The 24,334-nt window shown below is 59.2% G+C and overlaps 2 protein-coding genes across 2 annotated transcripts in view; both read right to left on the bottom strand.

The window, feature by feature from the left end:
* Positions 1-426, bottom strand: part of DCAF7 (DDB1 and CUL4 associated factor 7) — a 16,748-nt gene extending 16,322 nt beyond the window's left edge. Inside the window, exon 1 of the mRNA XM_027702285.1 lies at positions 219-426. Within this exon, the coding sequence (XP_027558086.1) occupies positions 219-356 (138 nt within the window). The 5' untranslated portion in view covers positions 357-426. The remainder of the gene's footprint in view (positions 1-218) is intronic.
* Positions 427-1,721: 1,295 nt separating this feature from the next.
* Positions 1,722-24,334, bottom strand: part of KCNH6 (potassium voltage-gated channel subfamily H member 6) — a 34,625-nt gene continuing 12,012 nt past the window's right edge. Inside the window, exons 4-14 of the mRNA XM_027702286.1 lie at positions 17,862-18,073; positions 12,893-13,321; positions 11,763-12,162; positions 11,285-11,484; positions 8,992-9,244; positions 8,041-8,234; positions 6,245-6,344; positions 5,683-5,970; positions 4,996-5,176; positions 3,355-3,553; positions 1,722-3,003 (exon numbers count right to left, since the gene is read on the bottom strand). Coding sequence (XP_027558087.1) covers positions 2,716-3,003; positions 3,355-3,553; positions 4,996-5,176; positions 5,683-5,970; positions 6,245-6,344; positions 8,041-8,234; positions 8,992-9,244; positions 11,285-11,484; positions 11,763-12,162; positions 12,893-13,321; positions 17,862-18,073 — 2,744 coding nt within the window. The 3' untranslated portion in view covers positions 1,722-2,715. The remainder of the gene's footprint in view (positions 3,004-3,354; positions 3,554-4,995; positions 5,177-5,682; positions 5,971-6,244; positions 6,345-8,040; positions 8,235-8,991; positions 9,245-11,284; positions 11,485-11,762; positions 12,163-12,892; positions 13,322-17,861; positions 18,074-24,334) is intronic.

The following is a 24,334-nucleotide window of genomic DNA, read 5'->3' as shown; positions in this document are numbered from 1 at the left end:
CCCAAAACCCAGCAGCACCATCACCCCAAAACCCAGCAGCACCATCATCCCAAAACCCAGCAGCACCTCAGGGTCCCATCAGCAGGGAGGAGATCACCCTGGGTCTGGTGCATCCCCTGCACCTCGGGGGGCACCTGAGGGCTCTGGGGGTGCCCAGGCGCCCCCGGACTCCGGGATGAGGAGGGTCCCCCCTCCTGCCCCCGTGCCCGTCCCCCCACCTTGTTGTTGTACTCCTCCACGAAGCTGCCCAGCGCCAGGCGGAACCGCTTGTCGGGCCGGACGCTCCAGTTCATGGCGTACACGGTCCAGGGCGCCTCATACTTGTAGATCTCCTTCCGCTTCCCGTGCAGCGACATGGCTGGGCCGGGGGGCTGCCCCCGGCTGGGGGAGCGGGGCGGCGGCGCGGGGGCTCAGCGGGGGAGGCCCAGCCCGGCCCCCGCGGCGGCGGCGGGAGCGGGGCAGGCTCGGCACGGCCCGGAGTGGCGGGGCAGGCTGGGCTGGGTTGGGTTGGGTTGGGTTGGGCTGGGTCCCGGTCGGCCCCCGGAGCCGGTCCCGCTGCGGCCCCGGCGGCGGCGCTGAGCCCGTTCGGGACTCGGCCCCTCACACAACGGGAGCGGAAGCCACGCGGGGAGCCCCGCCCGCTTCGCGCCGGTTGGCTGCTCTAACTGTCATTCAGAGCGGAGAGTGCGTCTATTGGTTAATTCACCCGTCCGTTCGGCCCGCCTCTGTTTGCTATTGGTCGCTTTGTCCTTCATTCAGAACAGGCGCTCACGCTCCGGCCGGGGTGACCTATGGCTGCCCTGGGCCCCGCCCTTCAGGGGCGGGGGCGCGCATTCTCGACATCTTATTGGCTGCTGTGGGTCGCAGTGGGTGGAGGCGGGATCTTGAGCCCCTATCGGTGGTTGATTGGCTGGGAGCGATGTCAGTCACGCCAGCCCGAGGAGGGCGGGGGCAGTCGGGTTCCAGGGTTCGAGTCCCGCCCCCGCCCGGTGGCAGACGGGGCAGGGCTCGGCTCTAATTAACCGGAGCTTAATTACGGGGGTTATTTTTGGAAGCAACAGCATCGCTGGCGCGCGTCTGATGCCTTACTGGGGGAATGGGAGCTCCTTTCTGGGGCTCAGCATCCCGGGATGGATCAGCTGGGGCCGGGGGGGGTGGCTGGTTTAACCCTCGATGGGGGCGAGGGGTCTGTCCTCGCCTCTCAGGCGCCATATGGGATCCGTAATGGGTGATCCTGGGTCCACCCCCCAGGACCGGTCTCATCCTCCCAGGAGCCGTGTACCATCACAGGGGATGCGGGGGGTGTTTGGGAAGGGCTGTGCCCATCGAAGCCCCGCTCCCTGCAAGGACCCTTGGTGTCATCTTTGCCGGGTAATTCCTTCCCAATAGGATGCAGCTGAGGCTCAGCAGAGATTTGGAACAGCTTTTCTACACGATCAGCAAGCTGTGTCTGAGAAATGATCTTGCAAACACACTTCAGGCAAAGCCCCCCTGGCTCCATCCTTGACCTGTCAGAGCTGCAGACGGGCTCCCTTAGCCCCGCACCCCCTGGATGAAGCAGCTGGGGTTTGACCACAGCCTTTTTTGGGGGGGGGGGTCTTGGCAGATTTATCGCTTTGCACTGCCAGGAATGAACGACGACTTCACGGACGCTCCCAACGAGCACAGCCCTCACCCGCATCAGGTGCCAAAAACATCTTTATTAGCAAAGTGTACACTAAAACTCCAGAGAAAGAGATGCTCACAGTTTGACTACTCTCAAAGGGAGCTCGATACATGACTTGAGCTGGCGGCCTAGGACTGTCACAGCATCTACCCGAGCGGCGAAGGCGGCGGCGCTACGTGGGCTTCTCCTACGGGAATGCTGCCAGGAGAGGGGCTGGCCGGGAGGAAGCACCTATCAAACCTTTATCAAAAGAGAGAAGCTGGCGGGGAGGGCTGGACAGGAGGTGTCCGGGGCTTTTCAGCTCTCTGGGATTGTGCTTTTGAGTTTTGTGCTTTACGCCCAGGCCGGTGACCGGTTGGATTTGTCTGGGGGGGTGTGGGAGGTGTGGGTGGGGTTTGAGGGGCGTGATCGGCCTCGCTGGAGGAGTCAGTGCCCTGTGGGACTCGTGCTGAAGCATTGCAGTGGCAGGAGCTGTCGGCCCTTAGTTTCTCAGTGGCAGTCAAGTAGGACAAGCTTCTGCCCTCTGTCCTTGCCCTTGGCTTCCCGCCTGCAGCTCCCCACGGACCACACCGTGGAGATCTCCCCCTCCTCCTGTGCTGACCACCCTTTCTGCAGCGCCCACGGGCTCTGCTGGGCTTAGCCTGGTACCAACCCATGGTCCCTGCTCCAGAGAGCTCCCAGCACAGCCGAGAGCTGTGGATTTGCCCTCCTGTGGTCGCTGTGGTCGCTTGGCTCGTGCCATTCTCGAGAGGAAGCCTTGGCAAGGACGAGGCGGTGGGTACCTTTTGGCCTAACCAGCTCCTTGGTGGCTGAAAGAGCTGTTCTGGGTTCACTATAATGTGCAAATGAAACCTACTCTATTGGGAACCGCTGGAAAACGTCGACCTTGGAATCCAGCCACGCTACGCTTCCTTTCACGGTGGCAGAAGACAGCTACAAATTATACCCCTGAGCCAATGGCATTGTCCAATGTCTTACCCTTGCAGTCAAAATCGACATCAACTGACCCAGCTTGCAGTTGAGGTTCCTCCTGACTCGCCTTGCAGTCTCTAACTTCCAGGAAGCACTGGGTCGGAGAGGTGTCTCTGAATGTCCTGGTGCTCGGAAGGTGCCTCCAAGTGCTCAGGGAGGGAAGGGAAGCGAGAGCCCCGCAAGAGTCCCTGGGTGCTTGGTGCCCTTTGGTGGGGGGGCTCTGGGCTCGGGAGAGGCGGGGAGTGCTGCTCCTGCTCCGAGTGGACTGTCATGGTTTTGTCGGATGACCCGGAGAGGTGCATCCCGCTTGACAAGGAGTCCCTGGATTTCAAGTGGAACTTTTCTACCTCCGTGTAGCTCGGGCTCTGGTGGGAAAGGAGGAATCCAGTGGGTTATGGTAGAAGCAAAATGAAGCAGCCACGCTCCCTCCTCATCAGCCTTGGAGCCTCACCGGGCTCCGAGCCCCAAAATGTCATTTTTCGCTTGAGCCTCAGAGTAGAGGAACCCCCTCCCCTCCCTGCTGGTGGGGCAGCCTGGCAGTGCTGGGGGTGGCAGCTGTGCCCCAAAATCAGCCACGCACTGGGAAAATCTACTCCCATGTCAAGGCCACTGGGCTTTGCCTGGGCCCACGAGCGTTTGGCTGTGCTTTGCCTGGAGGGAGCTCAGATCCAGCTGCCCAGGGCAGAAGGATGCTGAGCCAGGAGGGGTGACCTTACCTGCTCCTGGGTCGCCGTCTCCTCGTCCTCCAGAGGTGCACAGGGGGCGAGGGGCTCCAGGCTCCGCGGGAGGATCCCGTACATGGCCAGGTTTTGGGAGGACGGCGAGATGGGGCTGTACGCGGGTGGCACTTGGGACAGCTGGCGCTGCAGGAGCTGCAGGATTATACTGATGTCTGATGACATCCTGGACTCCAGCCTGGGGACAGAGCAGCCCAGTGTTAGTGCAGTGCATCCCACTGCATCCCTCGGCTGGGCAGGGGAGGCACTGGGGAGGAGGTGCCCGTTCCCTGCCCGAGGGGGGTGATGCTTTGCCTGCTGCTCGCTGAGGTTTTTAGAGAGCTTCAAACCAGAGAGATCAATCCTGCCATCTCTCTCCTGCCATTCTCAATCATCCTCTGCCCAATTTTATGTGGAGCCAAAGTGGGATCTGGAGTGGGGATTTGAAAAAAGCTAAAACTACCCTGGAGGGGGGAAAAAATTGCAATGGTTAGTTTTAATCTGGATCAATTCTCCAGGCCAGAAGCTTGCGCTGACAGATGGAGCAAGGCAGGTTGGTGCCAACCACTTTTAACTGAGGAATAGAAGGAAATGAAAAAGCAGGAATGTCTTCCCTCTGCCTTGGCCCTGACTGAAGTGAGCAGCTCTGGCAGGAGCGGGCACAGCCCCTCTTGCAGGGCACAGTTATGGTGTCACTTACAGAGGGGCAGATCTGTCCCCCAAGTGCTGGGCTGGTGCATTGGTGAGGCACCCAGAACATGGGTGTGTGGTGAAGTGAGCTCAACAAGGGCAGCAGAGCCCACAGAGCTCATGTGTGTCCTGTCTGGAGACCTTAAACCTGCACCTCCAGAGTGGGCTCTTCCCTCTTGTTCAAAAATCACGGAACAGTTTGGGTTGGAAGGGACCTTAAAGATCACCCAGTCCCATCCCCTGCCATGGGCAGGGACACCTTCCACTAGCCCAGGTTGCTCCAAGCCCTGTCCAACCTGGCCCTGGACACTTCCAGGGGTCCAGGGACAGCCACAGCTTCTCTGGGCAACCTGTGCCAGGGCCTCCCCACCCTCCCAGGGAGGAATTTTTTCCTAATATCTAATCTAAACCTACTCTCTGTCAGTTTGAAAAATCATGTGTTTTTTATTATTTAGAGAGCAACAGCGTGCATGAGGCTTGTTTGCTCGAGCAAGAGGATGCTTGTAGCTCTTTGCAGCAGGAAGAGGAGGCCTGCAGAGGGCTCAGGCCGTGCCCTGTGGGTGGTTTTATGTCCACGATTGCATTGAGTTTGGAAGCAGTGGCAAAGCGACAGATCCCAGGGGTGGTGACACTGTGGCAGATCCCGGGGGTGGTGACAGATCCCAGGGGTGGTGGCACTGTGGCAGATCCCGGGGGTGGTGACAGGTCCCAGAGGTGGTGGCACAGGGGCAGACAAGGGGCTGGGCTGCAGCCAGGGCCAGGACTTGCCCTTTGAGAAGCTGCTGCATTTGCAAAGCGCTCCCACCACCTCCCCATGAACGCGGCATCCCAAGGGTCAGGAGGTGGCGTTGCTGCCACAGAGCCCACTGTGGCCACTTATAGAAAGCAGAAGGTGATGGCCCAGAGTCCCCCTGGGTCCTCTCTGACCCTGTTCCCCGTGGATCTGCCCACCTGCTGAGCTGGGCCTGCAGGAGCTCCAGCCTGGACTCGATCTGCCCCGCTCTGCAGTCACTGGGCAGGGGCACGTCCCGCGAGCTCTGCACCAGGGAGATGTGCTGCAGGGGCTCCGGGGCAGGGTTCGGCCGCCGGTCCTCCCAGAAGGTGAACATGTTGGGGATGTCCAGGGGGGTGGCTGGAAGGAGAGGAGACACCTCAGCACCTCTGTCTTGGATCCTCCAGCCCCACTGGCATGGAGGTGCTGCAGAGTCCATCACCCTGACACACATGGAGAGCCATCTCTGGGACACACATGGAGAGCCATCCCCTGATACACATGGAGAGCCTTCACCTGACACACGTGGTGCTCAGAGAGAGTCCGTCACCCTGACACCTGAGGGGCTTATGGGGATCCATCCCCCTGCCACCCAAGATGCTCAGGGACAGTCCATCACACTGGCACACAACACAACTATGGAAGTCATTTGGCCCCTTGGAGCAGCCCCAGAGGGGTCCCTGGGTGCTGGGAGAAACTACAGGGCACAGGAGGGACAGAGCAGATACATCTGGGGACAAAAGGCAGTAAAGACCCTTGGTACCCTCAAATCCATGTCCCATCCTTGGCTCTGATCCCAGACAAGGCCCCCATGCCCAAGCCTCTCTCACCAGCCCCCTGCCAGCTTTGGCTGCAGCCCTGGGTACCTGCATAGGACTGGCTGCTCTCTGCTCCTTGCTTCCTGACCTCCGCGTGGTCAGCTCTGGGGGTGACGAGGCTGAGCGAGGGCAGGGCGAGCTCATCCTTTTTGGGCATGGGGAAGGGCTCAGCTTTCACAGGGCTGCCGGTCTTGGCCTCGTCGTCACTGGTCTGGGAGCAGGGAGAGGTGCTGCTGCCCGCGTCGTCCCACTGCTCCTTACTCAGCGGGTCCTGCGGGTTGGTGAGCTCTGAGTAGGTGTGATACTGCTCTGCATCAGAGATGCCCGTGTCTGGGTCTGTGGGACAGCACAACAGGTTAATCTGGGGAGTGCCACGCGTGGAAAAATCAGCCCCTGTCCCTTGTAGGGCACCTGTAGGGCTGGGGGCGTCCTAAGGGGAGGGACAGAGGGAGGGAAAGCAGTTTGGGTGCCCCCAGGGTGGGCTGCAGGGACAGGGGCACCAGCAGCCTCTGCCTTGGGGCGCCTGCCAGGGCAGTAATTAAAGGATGATCCCACTCCCCAGCCCTGCCCCGGCTCCCCAGGCCAGGCTGTGCTGATCCCACGGACTCACCGGGCTTGCTGGGCGGGCAGGGCGAGTGCTTGCGCCGCCGGGCCCGGCGGTAGGTGCAGTCGTACTCCTCGCTGAGGGGGGAGCGGGGAACGCTGTCTGCCTGAGGGAGGAGAGGGGCTGGTCACCAGGGAAAGGCTGCCACGTCCAATCCATGGGTGCCACAGCCCATCCAAAGGTACCACTTCCCATCTGTGGGTGCCACAGTCCATCCGTGGGTGCCATGTCCCATCCACCAGCACCAAGGCCCATCCATGGGTGCCATTTCCCACCCGTGGGTGCCGTGTCCCATCCATGGGTGCCGTGTCACATCCATGGGTGTCACAGTCCATCCATGGGTGCCACAACCCATCCATGGGTACCATTTCCCACCCATGGGTGCCGTGTTCCATCCACAGGTGCCATGTGTCATCCATGGGTGCCATGTCCCATCCACGGATGCCACGTCGCATCCATGGGTACCACAGTCCATCCATGGGTACCACAACCCATCCATGGGTGCCATGTTCCATCCATGGGTGCCATTTGCCATCCATGGGTACCACAACCCATCCATGGGTGCCATTTCCCACCCATGGCTGCCGTGTTCCATCCACAGGTGCCAGGTGTCATCCATGGGTGCCATGTCCTATCCACAGATGCCATGTCGCATCCATGGGTACCACAGTCCATCCATGGGTACCACAACCCATCCATGGGTGCCATGTCCCATCCACGGATGCCACGTCGCATCCATGGGTGCCATTTGCCATCCATGGAGGCCACGTCGCATCCATGGGTGCCACAGTCCATCCATGGTTGCCACAACCCATCCATGGGTGCCATATCCCATCCATGGGTACCACAACCCATCCATGGGTGCCATGTGCCATCTGTGGGTGCCATTTTCCACCCATGGGCACCAAGGCCTATCCACGGGTGCCATTTTTCATCCGTGGATACCACAGCCCCTCTGTGGATGCCATGTCCCACCCATGGGTGCCATGTCTCATCCACACGTGCCATGGCCCTGCATGCCATGGGGGCTACAGCCCATTCCACATCCTCCTAGGACTGGTGTCCAGCTCCCTCCTGCTCTCCATCACTGCCCTGTCCCACCCAGAGCCTCCTGGGCTGGTTGCAGAGCTCAAGGGATCCCTGAGCCTGGCCTTGCTTCTTGAGACTGAGTTGAAGGTGTCAGGACCACAAGGAGGGAAGGGGCACCCTGAGGTGGGGCAGGATGTCCCAGAGTGGGATGGGACACGGAGGAAATTTGACTTTCTTTTCTATCTTACCAGGCCTCTGAAAAAAATGTCAGGAAAGGATAAAGTTCAGTCATAAACTATAAGAATCAACAGCAGTAGCAAAAACGCTCCAAGCCTTTCAGGGACTGCAAACCTGATTATTTAAAAAGGAATTTTCAGAGGAAACCGGTACCCAACTCAACGAAACATGAGAATATTTCATACTTCAGCAGCCTTAAAACGTGTGTAATCCACTTGCCCAGGGAGCAGCCCTGGGGATGATTTACAAGTGCTGCAGAGCAGAATACCACTGACCTGGCTTGTGGGGCCACCTTTTCCAAAGAACCCAGGAACATGCAGTATGCACGTGCTTGCTGGGCTGGGGGGGGTGGAAATCATAACCACAGGGAGAGGGGAATCATAACCACACAGAGAATGCCTTGGGAAATGTGCCTGTTGGCCAATCCACCCCCAAAGTGAGCGAGGAGCACCCATGGACATCCTTGCTTCTGCCCTCCCACTTGCCAAACTCAAGGCACTGCCCACACTCCCGGCTGGGGCAGCCCTGGCACTCACATCTCGCAGGTTGAAGGTGATCTCCAGGTTGCTCCAGAAGTTGTCAGAGAAGGCTGGGTACATGTCCAAGACCTCCAGCAGGTCCTCTCGCTGGATCTTGTGCAGGTCGCAGTAGGTCAGGGCCCTCACGTCGGCGTTGGACTTCCCTGGGCGGGCGTAGAGGCTGATGGGCTCCCCGAAGATGTCGTTCTTCCCTGTGCCAAGAGACAGCTCGTTAGGGACAGGTGGGCACCCACTCCAGCTCCAGCAGCCCTCACTTTGGGACTCACAAACAAGGGGATGCCCAGCAACCCCGATCCTGATTGTGGACAGTGGGGATAACACTGTGACAGCCACCACTGATGGGGACACACTGTGACAGCCATCACTGATGGGGACACCAGGGCAGGGCAGTGGGTCATCAGTGATGGCTGGGGACTGCTGAGCCATGTCTTGCTCTCCTCACTCCCTTGTGGCCTCTCCCTGGCCTCTCCCAGGGATCCTCCATTCCCTGTCCACTGGTGTGGTGACCAGTTGGAAGCTGAGGAACGGCCTTCCCTTCTCCAGGACAAGTAAAAGTCCTTTGACCAGATTTCTTCTCTGTGGTGACCAGTGATAGAACCCGTGGGAACGGCCTGAAGCTGTGTCAGGGGAGGTTTAGGTTGGATATTAGAAAAAAGTTCTTCCCCCAGAGGGTGGTTGGCACTGACCAGGCTCCCCAGGGCAGTGGGCATGGCCCAAAGGCTACCAGAGCTCCAGGAGTGTTTGGACAACACTCTCAGGGACAGGGTGGGATTGTTGAGGTGTTCCGTGCAGGGCCAGGAGTTGGACTGGATGATCTGTGTTCGTCCCTTCCAGCTCAGCACATCCTGTGATTCTGTGACCCTCACCTGCCACCCTTTTCCCACTGCTCACTGCCCACCACCCACCACCCTTTGCCCCTCGCCCTCTCAACAGGAAGGACTTTCCCACCTAGGATGGCCACCACGATGTCTTCCCGGAGGATCTCGATGGAGCCCCTGGAGATGAAGTAGAGCGTGGTCAGGACATCTCCGTAGTGCACCAGGGTGTCCCCGGGTGGGGCGTGAGTCGTCTTGAACTTCATGGCCAGGGCTCTGAGGCAGCCCTTGCTGGCTCCTCGGAAAGCCTTGCAGTTCTGGAGCAGCGTGCGGTTCAGGTGCAGGCAGATATCCGCCTGCAGGCAGTCGGGGAAGCCCTTCAGCACCTGTGGAGAGCAAGGGAGAGATGCCATCACACCACTGTCCCTGGGAAGGGACAGCCACGGGGGGCTGTGGGACACGCAGGGTGACACAACGGGGTCAAACAGGGAGCCTGTGCACCCAGAGAGCCAAAGGTGGGGACATCTTCCCGTGCCTGGAAAGCCAGGTTGGATAGGGCTTGGAGCAACCTGGTCTAGTGGAAGGTGTCCCTGCCCATGGCAGGGAGTGGAACAAGATGAGCTTTAAGGTCCCTTTAAGGTCCCTTCCAACCCAAACCATTCTGTGATCTTTTGATCTTCCCCTGGTGGATCCCTGCCTGCCTGTCACCGGCTTTTACTGCTCATGGCTGGGGACAAAAACACTCCCAAGCAATAAATAACAGTAACCAGATCAATCTCTTTATACCCACTGGTGGCATATCCCCCTTTTCATCTTCACACCCACTAATCTTGGCTGAACAAGAGCACAAACTGGCACAAGGAGCACAAAAACCTTAATTAAACAGCACCTGCCTGAATGCCAAGAGGCAGCAGCAGCAGCAGCAGCACAGGACAGTTGTGTGCAGCACCAGCTAAATATACCTGTGCAAATACCTCATGGTGAACAAAAGCTGAACCTGAAGGTGAAATCAAGGTAAAACCCGCAATATGGACAAAGCTGCTGCCACCAATGACTCATGGTGCCACGGTGAAATCCACCTGGGATGGGGTTTTTTTAGGAGAGCAGCATATGGCCCTGGGGTCCCCCTCGCTGTCCTCTCCGCTCACATCCCGCTGGTGGCCAAATCTGGAAAAACCATGCTGGGGCTGCTGAGCGCGACTTGTTCTTGGCTCCATCCTGATCTCCCAGGCTGGCAGCAGTGCCTTAGTTTCCCTACTGGGAAATCAGGGGCGGATGGATCGATTGGGCTGTGGGGTGATTGATTAGGTCGCGCTGCGTCTCAGCAGCATCCAGCAGGAATTGGTGTGAGCAGTGGAACGTCAAGCACAGCTCTCACAGGGGGTTTGTGTCCTGAGTTTGCACTAAGCCAGTGCAGTGTTCTTGATAGGGTGCCATGGGTTTGCTTCTAGTTATTGCCACCGACGTCCGGCCCATGTTGTCTCCTCTGTGGGAGAAGACCCCAAAGCTCTCCCAGCAGCAAACCCCTAGATGACGCCCAGTTGTTTAATGTGGCAGCAGCAGCTTAAGATGGAGAGGTCGAATCCATACAAATCCATGCCCTGATGGTGCTCAGGGATGGAGGAGGATCAAATCTTATGAAGAAAAGGAGCATGCACTGGGAATGAGTGGGCTAACGACCTGCCCAGGGCCAAGAGAAGGGAAGTACCAGGTCTCATCTCTCTCCTTGCCTCGTCCTTTCTCATTCCTCTGCCTTGCTGCTGGCCGAGCCAGCGCATTTGTGCACTGAGTCCTGCGGCCATGAGCCAAGTCCAACCACCTCGGCCCCAGCCCAGGACTCCTTGGCCAAGCCCCCTCCCCACTCCTGTGGAACCCCGGCGCCGTCGGCACAAGCCTTCCCGCCGGGCCGGGAGCCACGGCGCCTCTCCAGCACAGCTCCGCCATTGATCCCCCCTTTGCTAACAAACAGCTGCCTCTCTGGGCTCTAATTAAAATGGATCGAGGTTTATTTAAATGCCCTCCTTTCCCTGCTGCGAGAGCAGGATGCACTTTGCTTAGCAACCGGCGGTGTGGAGAGGAGCTGGATCGATACCTGCTCCGCGGCTCTGACACCAACAGACACCGGCCTGAAAGTGCTCGGCGCCAATGGGGCCTCTGAGCTCCTCACCAAACCCACTCCCTGGCCAAGAGATGCCCTCATGCAACCTTTGGGTAGATGTGGACGAATGGACAGAAAAAGGGGAGAAGGAGAAAGGGAGATACAGGAGATGGGCGAGCAAAGAGCCTGCCTCCAGCCTCCCAAGTCTTCTAACTCGTCTCTGCCCCGGTCGAAAGGTTGGAAGTGTTTGGGTGGACCCAGACCCAGACTCCAAGTTGTTCAGGACAAGGTGCTGTGAGGACACGTGGCTTCCCTGCCCTGCACTCACCGCGTTCATGTCGATGCCGTTGGTGTAGGACCAGGCGTGTTGGAAATACTCCTCCAGGCGTTGGCGCAGGGGGTTGGGGATCTGGTGGAAGCGGATGAACTCCTTGACCCGCAGCATCTGCGTGTGGTAGCGGGCAGTGCCCGAGTACAGGCGCTGGATGATGGCAGAGACGTTCCCAAAGATGCTGGCGTACATCAGAGCTGCAAGCAGAGGGCAGGACTCAGGGGGGAGATGCCTGTCCAGCTACATCAGACCCAGAACAGCAGATTTCCAAACCCCATCTCTCCCACGGGCCCAGAACCAGGGGTTTTCTGAAACCCGTATTTCTATCACCCCATCCATTTGTCTGTGCAGAAGAGGCACAGGCAGAGGGAGATGCTCTGCTAAAACCCCACATGCTCTCCCTGTTTCCCCCCTGAGCAGCCCCTCCAAACTCCAAACCAGGGACGGGGACAGCGGGACACGCGCGGGCACTCACAGCCGATGAGCATGACACAGATGGAGAAGATCTTCTCGGAGTTGGTGTTGGGCGACACGTTGCCGAACCCCACGCTGGTGAGGCTGCTGAAGGTGAAGTAGAGGGCGGTGACATATTTGTCCTTGATGGAGGGGCCGGAGGAGAGGTCGCTGTCGTTGTAGCGCTTGCCGATCTGGTCTCCCAGGTTGTCCAGCCAGCCGATCTTGTGCTCCATGTAGGGCCTCTCCACGTTGCCGATGGCGTACCAGATGCAGGCGAGCCAGTGGGCGATGAGGGCGAAGGTGCACATGAGCAGGAAGAGCACGGCTGCTCCGTACTCGGAGTAGCGGTCCAGCTTGCGGGCCACGCGCACCAGGCGCAGCAGCCGGGCGGTCTTCAGGAGGCCTATGAGGGTGGTGGTCTGCAGGGGAGAGGGGAGAAGCCTCAGGGCCAAGCAAAAGGATAAATCTGGCCGAAGGCACGTCCCCAGCCAAGCCCTGTGCTTCCTTTGAAGGATATAAATGCATTTCTAGAGCGTGAATCACCTTGTCCTGGAGGTGACCTCTGAACTAGGTCAGGTGAGTCATGCCACGTCCTGACCATAAAGGCAACAAGCTCTGGGGTTACGGGTGAGCAAGTGAGAGGAGCCAAGGCCAACCCCATGTTTCCTCATGGGTCCTCACCTTGCCAACCATTGCTCCCAAAACAGCTGCCTTTCACTCCCAGATGTGGGGCCTCCAGGTAGTGCAGTAACCACAGGGCCATTCCACTGCCAACATTTTGAGTCTGGCTGGCAATGCAACCCCAAATTCAGCCTCACTGGAGTGTGGGGCCAGTCCCTAAACAATCCCCTAGCCTGCTCTGCTGGGTCAGCCCCAGCAAGGGGAGCGGGTCCAGTTAGACACTGTCTTAGCACTTATAGGGTCTGTGGGGCTGTTTGAGCATACAAAATGAAATCTCAAGTCCCAGCTGCCTAATAAAAGCCTGTTGTGACATCCTCGTCCATCCTCTGACTAAACCACCCCTCTCCTCAAGGGTTTAGCCATCCACCACTTACATCAAGACATCTGTATCCCTCTCTTTCTCTCCCAGACATCTCTCCCCATCCACCCACGGGTCCCCTCCTGTCCTGATGGACCTGCAGGCCGTACCTCATCAGAGCCGGAGCGGAAGATGAGCAGGTCAAAGGGGATGGCGGCCACCATGTCGATGAGGAACCACCCCTTGAAGTAGTGGATGGCGATCTTGCCGGGGTGGCTCACCACCTCGTCGTTGATGTTGACGTAGGTGGTGCGGAAGTTGATGACAATGTCCACGATGAACATGATGTCCACGATGAGGTCGATGATGTTGAGCGGGTCGCAGGAGTAGCTGCAGTCCCAGCGCTTCTCCTCCACCTGCTCCTCGTTGAGCAGGAAGGCGGCCGAGTAGGGGGTGAAGACGGCTGTGTAGATGACCAGCAGGAGGATGAGCCAGTCCCACACGGCCTTGAAGGGGCTGTAGTGCAGGATGGTCCATCGGTGGATGCGCGGCGCCTGCAGCTTGTACTCGGGGAGGACATCAGCACCCAGGGACAGCACCTGCCAGGAGATGGGTGTGAGAAGGATGGGACACCTGGAGAGAGGCCGGATAAGGTTCCCACATGCTGGTAGAGCAGCCAGGAGCACACAATGCATTTTCTACACCCTTTTCACCTTTGTTGGCTTCATATGGTTGTCCAGGGGGCCACAGGGTGAGTTGCCCACTGTGGCTGACGCCAAGGTGTGTTCGTCTCCTTGTCTATCAGAGCACCCTTGGGGCAGCTGTTTCCCTGCTTTGTGCCCTTCTGAGCCTTTCATGCCAGCAGAGAGGAAAGTGCCTCCTGCCGTGCCTCCGTCTGCCCTTGGCTCAGTGCCACCAGCTCGGGAGCTGCTGGGTGTCCCTGGCACAGGGCTATGGGCATGGGCAGCTTGGAGATGCCGTCTCATGGCTGTGCCATGGCCTGGCCTCGAGGGTTACAGCACATTAGGCATCCCCCAAGCCTTGCACCATGCTTTTCTTGGCCTCAGCACGGACCTTCTCCTGGATGTCCCTCTGGCACAGTCATCCTCCAAGCAGAGGGGGCAGCTTGGGCCACTCCCAGCACAGCCCCAGGCAATGCCCATTTCCCATCTGAGCATCCCCTGGGAGGGGGTGACCTGTGGCCACCAACGTGCAAACACCATCTCAAGTGTGCAAGCACCCCTCTCATGCTGTCATGTGTCCCCAGGTCTCCCTGATCCCATAGGGACACACTCCCACAGCACCACTGAGTCCCCAACATGCCCCAGGCCTGTCCCAGCTCCCCCCCAGGGCCAGCTTCAGCTTCTGACGGGCTCTAAAGCCACCCTGGGGACACAATGCAAGGCCCTGGGGATGGGAGGGCTGGGGCTGCTTGGGGTGCTGAGGGGCAGTGGCATGAAGGGGCTTATTTGGGGGGTAGCCAGATCCCCCCTGCTTGTCCTTGCCGCTCTATTGTCCCCTAGTGTCCCTATGGTGCTGGGCACCAGTGCCAGCTGCAGAGGAGGGTGAGGGGCACCCCAGTGCTGTCTCCCAGCACTGAGCCCACACTAAAAGGCACCTCTTTGCCTGGCTGCGAAGGAGAGGAGAGAAGAGAGAGGAGAGAGGAGGATCCACATGTCCCGAGGCGAAGGTGATGGGCACCACCACTGATGGGCATCAGCACCTGCAAGAAGGGTCTGACCCTTCCTGCGCTGACAGGAAGGAGGATCTTGCACCCTGTTCGAGCGCTCAAGGGCTTCCCGAGGGCTCCTGATGCCGAGTCCCGGAGCGGACCCACCCCTGCCGCCCCATCGCACATCCCACCGCCCCGGGAGACGCCGGAGGAGCCCCCCCTGCTCCTACCTGCCTGCAGCTCGCCCGGCGCCCCAGGCCGCAGCTGACCCTCGGGCTCCGGGTGTCCACCATGGGGGCCCCCACGGCCACGCGCCCGGGCAGCGACGGGCACGGCGGGCACAGCGCTCGGGCCCTGGCATCGCCCACGCAGGCACGCAGGCACTCGGCCAGGCGGGCGGGAGACATGCGGCTGCGAAGGGCATTCGGGAGCCCGGCGTGGATTAATCAAACCCGATCGATGCCGGGGCCCCCGTGGGGGACAGGGAGCGCCAATGGAGCGGCGGGAGCCGTCGACGTCCGCTGGCGGACGGAGAGGGGAGGGATTGGAAAAAGTGACCCAAACGCAATCGTTGAGGGCGGAGGGGAGCGAGGCGCTGGATGGGCTTGGGGACTGCGCTCCCGCGGGGACGGCGGGGAAGGGGCAAGGCAGCACCGGGAAAACCTTCATCCCCAAACTGAGATGTACCCAGAAAACCTGGGATTTCCTACACCTTGTGTCTGGGAAAACGAGCAACGCTCCCACCCTCAGCAGCTGAATCCTCACCTGCCTGACTGGAGGCAGCTCTGTGAGGCTAGTTGTGAATTCAGGCCCCCAAATGCTGCTCCCTGTGCTGGGGCACCTGCCCTGCCCCTCATCCCTGCTCCTGGCCCCCACTTCTTGCGGTAGAAGCAAGAACAGGTCAAGACTTGTTTTTTTCCAGGCAGGAGTTAATAAAACAAACACAACCCCAAAGATCTGAGGCAGAAAAGGGTAAAGAAACAATCTGCAAAAGAGCATCCAAACCAACGCAGAGCCAGGGAGCCGCTGCAGCCTTGTCTCTCTCTGCCCCTGAGGGGTGGGGAGGGCTGTGGGTGTCACCCTTGGTGGCCTGGGTGGCCCCGGGAGTCTCCGTAGGTGGCAGTGCTGGCTGCCCCCCATGGTGATCCCGTGGGTGCCCCTTCCCCCTTCCCCTTCCCCCTGCACTTACCGGCTTCAGCCGCAGCCGCAGGCTCATGGTGCCGGGTGCTGGGTGCTGGGTGCTGGGTGCTGGGTGCTGGGTGCTGGGTGCTGGGTGCTGGACAGTGAGTGAGGGAGCTGCAGCAGGGAGGAGGAGGAGGAGGGAGGAGGGAGCAGGGTGTGTGAGGGCTGTGGGTGACAGAGGGGGGGAGGCTCCCATGACCTGGGCTAACCCAGGCCATGTGCCCTGTGGTGCCCAGCACCCTGTGCCTTCCTTGTCTCTTGCCCTGTGCTGGGGATGGGGGCACTGGGCTGGGGGAGGGGCACTCCAGAGTTGCCAGGAGACCCTCAAGTATGAGGGTCTGGGCAGGATCAGGCCCAGGGTGCTGGCTGCAGGCAGGCACTGACCTGGTGTCCCTCCCAGCCCGTATCCTGACACAGCTCATCACTCCATCCCTGTCCCCAGCATCCTCCTGCCCAGCTCCACTATCACCCTTGGGACAGTCCAGGGGACTGAGACACACACACCACCTGCAACGGGACCCCAGCCTGGTGACACCAACCCCACAGCATCCCCACATGCCTCCAGCTATGCCCCAGAGCCACAGCCCTGGCAGGCTGTGTCCAGCACATTCATTGCACTTGTGACCTGCCCTCCCCTGCTGTGGGGCCAGACCACCCCAAACAGCCCCTGCCTCCTCTCCCTGCCCACCAGCAGGTATTTTTAGACACTGTTAGTGGTGTCTTGCTGCTGTCTCTGCCTCACCATGAATTATTTATCAGCCAGGAGAGGGGAGCTCTGGCTTGGTGGGAGGCACAGGGGACGTTGGGGTGAGAACAGGGAGGATGCCTGGGTCCCCCATGGAAGGGGGAGATACGAAGGGGAGAAGAGGTCCATCCTGTCCTGTCCTGTCCCATCCCATCTGGAGACTGAAGGTGAAGGGAAGGTCAGACTTTGTGTACTCTGGAGTCCTGCAGGGACCCGTCAGCTGCAATCCTGTCACACCACAACCAGCTCCTGTCCCCACACTGAGTGGCCAACACCACCGTGCCACTGTCACCCCAGTGTGGACAGCGGCCCTTGTTGTGGGGGTGTCCCTTGTGATGGGGACAGGCCATGGAGGCTGCTCACCATCCCACTGGAGTTCAGGGGCTGATCCCAGGTCGCTGCAGTCACCCCAGATCAGAGGCACTACGTGGAGTTTGGGGTGAAGGGGACAAGCCTGGGCAGCAGTTGGTTGTTGTCCCCACTCAGGTGTATCCTTCACCCCCATGCTCCAGGTAGGGAAGTCAGAGCTTTGTCTGGAAGAAGAGCTGTTGTGGGGCTGGATCCTGACAGGAGCTGGATCCTGGGGCTGGATCCTGACAGAGGGGACCTGCCTCTCTGGGTGACCCCAGTGCAGGACCAGGAAGGAAGCCCTGGAGGTTCACGGTCAAGGTTGTGGCAGCCTAAGAACTGCCCCGTGCTGTGGGGAGCAGGGACTCCATCTGCCACACGTGGAGGCCACGAGGCAGGAGGAGAACCCCACAGAGCACCCCGCTCTGCTGGAGCTGACTTGCAAGACCAGAGGCTTTTCTGGGCTCAGCTGGCTGCATCAGCACTAAATCTGCCCTGGGCTGCTGCTGGCAGCAGCGGGAGGTGCCCTTGGATGTGTTTCATCCCGTGCCTCAGTTTCCCCACAGGTCAGAGCTCCCTCCTCCGGATCGCGGGACACGGCGGCACCTTTCCCGCACTCAGCACAGCGCCACGCGCGTCCCTTGCGGTGACACCGCACGGCCACACGTGTCCCCCGCAGCGACAGGCAGTGCCACACGTGTCGGTGACAGTGCAGTGCCACCTGCTGTCCCCCGGGGGATCTGGTGGCCCTCGGCGTGGCCACCTTTGCTCCTGGCATGGACCAGGCGAGCACCTCAGGATCAGCAGTGCCCTGGGGGCTCCATCCCTGGCGTTGGGGTCGGGAAGAGGGGCCAGAGCCTCTCCCCCAAATGTAGCCACATGGACACATGCTTGCACGTGTCCCCTTCAAGGCCACCATCACACCATGAGCAGTCTGTGCCGGTGTTCCCCCAGCCACAGAAATTACCAGAAATATTCATTAAAGGGAATAAAAAGAGCATTCCAACCATTCAGAGGAAGAGAGAAAACCCAAACACAGGGATGTTGGCATTTCCTAGGGTGGAATCTCCAGGTATCACTGCGCTCTCTGCTCCTCTTCTCCAAAAGCCACAGGAGTGGCTGTGACTGTCCCCCAACAGTAGCAACACCACGACCCCACCACTGCCTCGGCGGCCTCTCAGCACCCACGTACCTGTGTGACCTTCTCTGTGACGTTCTGGGTGCGCTCCATCACCTTGTGGGGGGCGATGATCTCGATCTCCGTGGTGGAGCCCGAGCGGTGCTTCTCCAGGTTGAACTCCACGAAGTTGAGCGTGAACTGGGGGATCTGGCTGATGGTCCGGTACTTCATGAGGTCCGAGTCCGAGGTGGAGTTCGGGGGGTTGGGTTTGACGTGGGAAGCCTCTGCAAGAGGATGGAGAGGAGCGTTGAGAAGGGCAGTGTGAACAGGAACCGACCTGCAGAGCCCCCACCTCACTCTGGGACCCCAGGAATTGGGGACCACCACAAAGTGCCACCAGAAGGTGCCACCCATGTCTGCCTGGCCATAAAGGCTTGGCTTCTTCAGTGTGGCTCAGGCGTGGGATGCCTGACCCAAGACACCTGAGAGGGGGGTGCTTGTCAGAGACATCACCTCTCTCTTTACCATTAAATCTCCTTCAGGGGGCTCAGACCAAGATACAGAGGCATCCAATATCCTTTGCTATCCCTGCAGACTGTAGCAGGTTAGGGACCAGCCCCAGTGAGACCCATCAGAGAGGGATGCCAAAACTGGCAAGAAAACAGATGAAGGAGGAGGTTATTGTCCTCCACCCCTGCCTGACCAACACAGCTCCTGAGCTGCTGCCTTGGTGTTTGGCCACCAAACCGAGCAGCAGTTGGATGATGTCCCCACTCAGGTGTATCCTTCACCCCCATGCTCCAGGTAGGGAGGTCAGAGCTTTGTTTGGAAGAAGAGCTGTTGTGGGGCTGGATCTTGAGAGTTTTCCCTGGGGACCTGCCTCTCTGGGTGACCCCAGTGCAGGACCAGGAAGGAAGCCCTGGAGGTTCACGGTCAAGGTTGTGGCAGTGTGTTTGTCATGGATGGGAGCATGTACCCACACCCAGGGCTCCAGGGTCATCCCCAAGCACCGTACCCAGTGTGTCCCCACCTTTCCATCTCCTCCAGGCAGGGCAGGGTTGTGTTTCCAGCTTTCTACCCCTTCTATCCCTTGTGCTCTGACATTGACCCAAGTGGTGTTGTGGGCAGGAGGTGTCTGAAGACATTGTGAAGGTGGTGGTGAGCACCAGCTGCCACCCTTTTCCCTGCTCATTCCCCTTCCCTCCCTTTGTGTTGTGTCCCCTCCTGAGGGGCCATAACCTGTGACTATTTGAGGATCATGATCCTCTACCCCGTTTTCTCATGCCAGACACCACAGACCGATCTCTGTCCATCCCCAGTTACTGAAGCTTCTCTTTCCTGACTTTAATCTAATTTGTCATCATCACTCTCATGAGAACAAGAGGTCTGGACGTCAATACCATGATGGAGGTGTGTTCCCTCCATTCCTCCAGAGCTGCCTGGCTGGTGTCTCATCCACCTCCAACACATGGACACAGCTCACATTGCACATGCCTGCAGACCCCTCCCCTCCCTCCTGGGGAGGTGGGATGGCAGTGGGACGCCCCTGGTGTGGGGCAGCCCAACTCAACCTCACACAGTCTCACATCTCACACACAACACCGTGAATGGTTCCACCCACAGAGCAGGACCTGCCTACGCAGGGAATCACATGGAGTCCAGTGGATCTGGGAAGAAGATCCCATCTTATCTCCACTTTGCAAAGGAAAAGCAGTGCAGGGCAAGAGACCAAGACCTCCCCCCAAGATGTGCCAGGGCCATTGCCCAGGGCCCTGGCTCCCGCAGAAAACCGACAGCTCCGGGGGTTTTCCCCTACCTGAGTTTGCCCTCCTTTCCCTGAATTTTCTCTGGAACTCAGACCTCGCAGCCTCAAAGTTGTCCAAGGAGGAGACCCTGCGGAGGCTGTGGAAGCTGCCCCCAGGGCGAGACCGAAAGAAACCCCACGTGGGGTACGACCCTTGTGGGCCCGGCACGGGAGGCTCTTGTTTCGGGGACGAGTGTTGTAGGGTGGGATCGGCCTCCAGGCTCGGCCTCCGCTCCTTTTCCAGGAGGGATTCGGTCTCTGACTGCATACAGTTCTCCTTGGGCGATGTCTTCAAGTCCCTCAAAATCAGGGAGTCACCACCAGGCTTTAAGACAGCCAGGAGAAAGCGTTGTATTAGAAGGAGTCCCCGCGTGCTGGGGGGAAGGAGAGGGAGCCGGGGGAGGTAAGAGGAGGGGCAGAGGGCTGGGAAGCGCCGCAGTTCCCGGGGTCACCTCCAGCTGGGACCAGGACCTGCTTTGGAGTGGGGCGACCGAGTCCCTGGGGACCTGGCAGCTCCCACCTCCCACCAGCTCCCACCGGAGGCTGGGTGGCCACGGGGTGTTTGCAAGGCGATGCTGCACAGCCGGGAAGCAGAGCAAGAGAAGAGCAGAGCCCAGGGACAGGCTTGCTGGAGTACCTGCCTTGCCATGCGCTTTTCTGAGGTGTCCCTACGACCCACCGCTGGACCTGCCCTCCCCTCACCTGCTACAAGAGCTGAGGCCACCGCCGAGGGTCAGTGCCCAGGGTCCTGTGCTGGTGTCTGTGGGAGAGGATGTGCTCTGCACCAGGAGGCACTGCAGGAGCTGCTGGGTTTGCAAATCTGGCCATACTGGTCCTCCTTCTCCTACAGCCACCCTTAGCCATGGCTAAACCTTCTTTCCTGGAGACCTAAAGAGTTTCCAGCCTTTAATGACTTCTGCAATGGGGCGCACACAGCAACCACCTTCTGGAGCAGAACCCCCTGGGACTGTGCCCCTCCAATCATACCCATAGGAGGGACTGTGGCACTTCTCACCACCCCTAAGGACTTTAGGGTGGGTTTTAGGATGTGGTGCCAGGAGGGGCTGGCTGCCCCTGGAGCTGCAGGGCTGCCCCCACTGGATCATCAGGTTGTCCTCAATCCACATCTTCCATGTGTGTGTGCACTCTAAACATCCCAGTGCACTGCACAGCTTCAGCCTGGGGGTACCCAGAGCCTTCAGCAGCACTGGTGTCTGTGGGAGTGACATACCCAGAGTATCTGATAACATGTCACGTTTTCAACCTACCACAAGCACAGCCTCTGAGAAGACAGGCACCTTTTGTCCCTCGTGTCTATAATTTTGGGAAGCAGCTTCACCCAGGCTGTCTGGATACAGCCAGCACAGCGAGAACCTGGCACCTGGGGATGCCTTAGCAGAGCAGGAGCCTCCTGCCCACTGCCTCGAGCTGCAGCACTGCAGAAACAACACGTCTGTGACTGGAGGTACCCGGAGCACTTCTGACAGTCAAGAAGCCACTGAGAACAACAGCCTTTAAAGAGGTCCCACCAAGAGTTTTTCAAGGTCGGCAATGACAGCATCACCCTCCATCACGGGAAGCACAGTCTTTGCTGGAGGGCTGAGAAGCCGGATCTGCCTGCACTGCCTGCTCCCTGCCAGGAAAACCACGGGGAAATGAGCCTTCCAGTCCCTGCTCAGAGCACACCTGCCTCCTCTCTCCTACAGCCACCAGCACGTCCCCTCCTCGAGGCGAGGACAGCTCCCTGGAGCTCCACCATCCTGGACAACGTGCACTATGGAGCCAGACCTTCCTCCCGGCTTTGGCAGCTCGGCACATCTCCCGCTCCCCCCGCCAGCCACGGCCCGGCAGAGCAGCACCAGCTCCATCCCACGCCACCAAAGCACCGCGCTCACCACCGGCCCTTGCCGGGGCCAGCGCCTGGCACTGACCCAGCACCGGGGCCCTACCGCCGGATCCGGCCCGAGCCACAGCAGCCAAGGGACAGCGGGATGGGGAGAGCGAGGAAGAGCGCCGGGAACCTGGCCTGAGGCGTGGGCTGATATCAGACAAAGGCTACGGTTACCTTTCCATAGTCAATGGCTACTCCATCAAACTCACTGGTGGGCAGAGAGTCCCGGTGGATTTTGAGTCGCCGCAGGGACGGGAGACTAAACTTCAAACTCCTATTTTGACCTTGTTAGAAAGAAAAACAAAACACAAGAGAGAAAGATGTAACCTATCTGCACGTGACGGCTGGAGCGAGACGGGGCGGGGGGAGAGGCTGCGGAGAATTTGGGGTGGCTTTGGGGGATGCACATGCCAGGATGCCCTTCCTCCTCCAACACACTTGTTATTCCCACGCCATCACATCACTGTGTGCTCAAGGCAGACCCTGACCTGGCAGAAAGCACTGCTGAGACAGAGGGCAGTCCCCTACAACCACAGATGCAAGACAGGAAAGGTGCAGAGCATCCCTAAGCCAGTTAAAGAGGCTAAAGCCATTTAAGGGATTTGGACCTGGAGGAAATCGAGCCCCTAAATCTCCTTGGTGGAACTTCAGGAAAAAAAAGATCGCACAGTAGAGACTGTAAGTTAGAAAGGCATTAAAACAAGTAGTCCTGGCAATTTTGTTCTTGGAGTTGTTCTGGATTTTCAGTGAGGGATGCTGGACCACACAAGGGGGACCAGGAGACCACCTCGACGGGGACTGGGGCTGGGCAAGGGCAGCCAGGGCTGCAAGGAGCTGTGAGAGAGGTTCAGGAGGGGAAAGGCCCAGATGGGAAAAGGGGCTGGCAGTGCCCACAGTGGGACACAATGGCCCTGGTTGTGACACCCAATGCAAAGTCACTCCTCTAGTGACCCAGAGGAGACCACGGCCTCCTGCTGCTCAGAGCTGGTGTGAGCAGCCAGGCTCACACCCTCAGGGCCTGGGTCAGCCCTGGGGCTCATCTGACCCCCAGCAGCACCAACTGTGCTCACGAACCACACCAAAAGTGGCCAAAATCCCGGGGCACACAGGACGCGACACGAGCTCCACAAACACATTTTCCTCTGGGGAAAAGCAGCACATTGAGGAGCTGTTTGGTTTTGGCAGGATTAGCTTCCCACAGAGCCCTGACACACCACCAAGCTGCTCGGACAGGCTCCCGACCTGCCGGCTCCCCAAAAATGCCTCCACTGGTGAGGTACCACATGGGTTCCCTCTGCTCACCCCATCCCCACTGCCCAGAGCAGCTTTTCAGCTGGAAGAAGCAAAGCATCCGACCTTCCCTGTGCATCAATGAACTGGGGACCGGCAACGCAGCCGCCTGTGGCCGTGTAATTAAAGACTGAGTCACAAAATCCGTTCTTGAGAACAGCCTGGGCTGGAGCCAGCAGCTCTGGCCTTTCCACGCTCCCCATCACCGGGGTGGGAAACCCAAGAAACACCCCTCGGGATGCACAGCACAACCTCCAGTGCAGGGAAGAGACAGGTACCCTTTATTTGGGTGCCTTCTGCCAAAGGTCCCACCCAAAAGTTTGGGGTGGGGTATGGATGCATCATGTGTTGAAATGTACTGAGAGGTAAGGGGGCTGCAAAGCAATGCTGGTGCTGGAATTTAGGATTTCCTCAGCAGTTCATGCATAGAGGCCAACCGGTACTAAAGCAATCCACCAAAAATATGAATCTCATCACTTCGGAGACGTAGGAACACGTGCACAGGTGATCTGTGTGTTCACACGCACATGTCCTGTGTGTGTATGTCTGGACTGAGGACACAGAAACCCACGTAAAACTCCACTGGCACCCACTGCCACACACACAGACACTTGAATGGCTCTGGGAGGTAGAGATGCCCTGAGTGGGAATGCACTGAAGCTCACACCACTGCACCAGCACAACAGGCAGTTGTCCCCATCAATCCCTGACGTGGCCCTGGCTCTGATCCCGGTCCCACTGTGCCACCCCACAGGCCATGGGGGGACAGACCCATGTTGCTCCCACAGCTTTACTTTGAGGCCTGCCCAAAGCACCCCTATAGCACCCCACATCCCCGGGGAGCGTTGGCATGAAGGTGGATGTGAGATTATTTCCCTGACTCAGAGGTGACGAGCAGCCAGGGCCATACGGCAGCAGGAGGTTTGGACGCTACAGCTTCTTGTCGCCAGGTCTAACATCTGCATCTGCATCCCCTCGAGAGCCTCACCACGGCGTCCCTTTGATCCAGCCTTCCCAAAAAAGGAATTTGAGTTTTCCACTGCCTCTGAAAGCCTCACAGAACCCTGGAATGAGCCTGGCACAGCAGGGAACAGCCCAAAGCCGGGGCAGGCTGAGCCATCGTAGCACAACCATCCCTGTGCCACTTGCCTGCGGTGACATTCCCAGAGCACAGCCATGCTGGTGGTGACACCGAGTGCCCCCTGGCCCTCTTGGTGACCCTGCACACAGGCCCTGCCCCACACCAGCACCAGCCAGTGTTAAATATGGACAGGATGCAGCAAGGCAGGCAGTTCGCAGAGGGTCTCCATGGCTCCACTTGCAGCAAGAGACCCTCTCCTTAAAAATGCACCATCCCATGCAGGGCATCAGCCCCCAGCCCTGTTCCCAGATCCCCAGTTTTCAGGAGGTGTGTGTGGGCATGTATATATGCAAGGGGAGCACAGCTGGCCCAAACAGCCTTTTTCACCCAGTTGGTGCCTGGACAGACCGGTCCCCGAGAGGGCAGAGCTGACACCGTGCACAAACACAAACCTCTCACCGTGCACAAACACAAACCTC

This window comes from Neopelma chrysocephalum, unplaced genomic scaffold, assembly GCF_003984885.1.
Source record: "Neopelma chrysocephalum unplaced genomic scaffold, ASM398488v2 Primary Assembly neopelma1_182, whole genome shotgun sequence".
Taxonomy (NCBI): domain Eukaryota; kingdom Metazoa; phylum Chordata; class Aves; order Passeriformes; family Pipridae; genus Neopelma; species Neopelma chrysocephalum.
The sequence above is the reverse complement of the archived record's forward strand: the minus strand, read 5'-3'. Positions and strand labels throughout refer to the sequence as shown.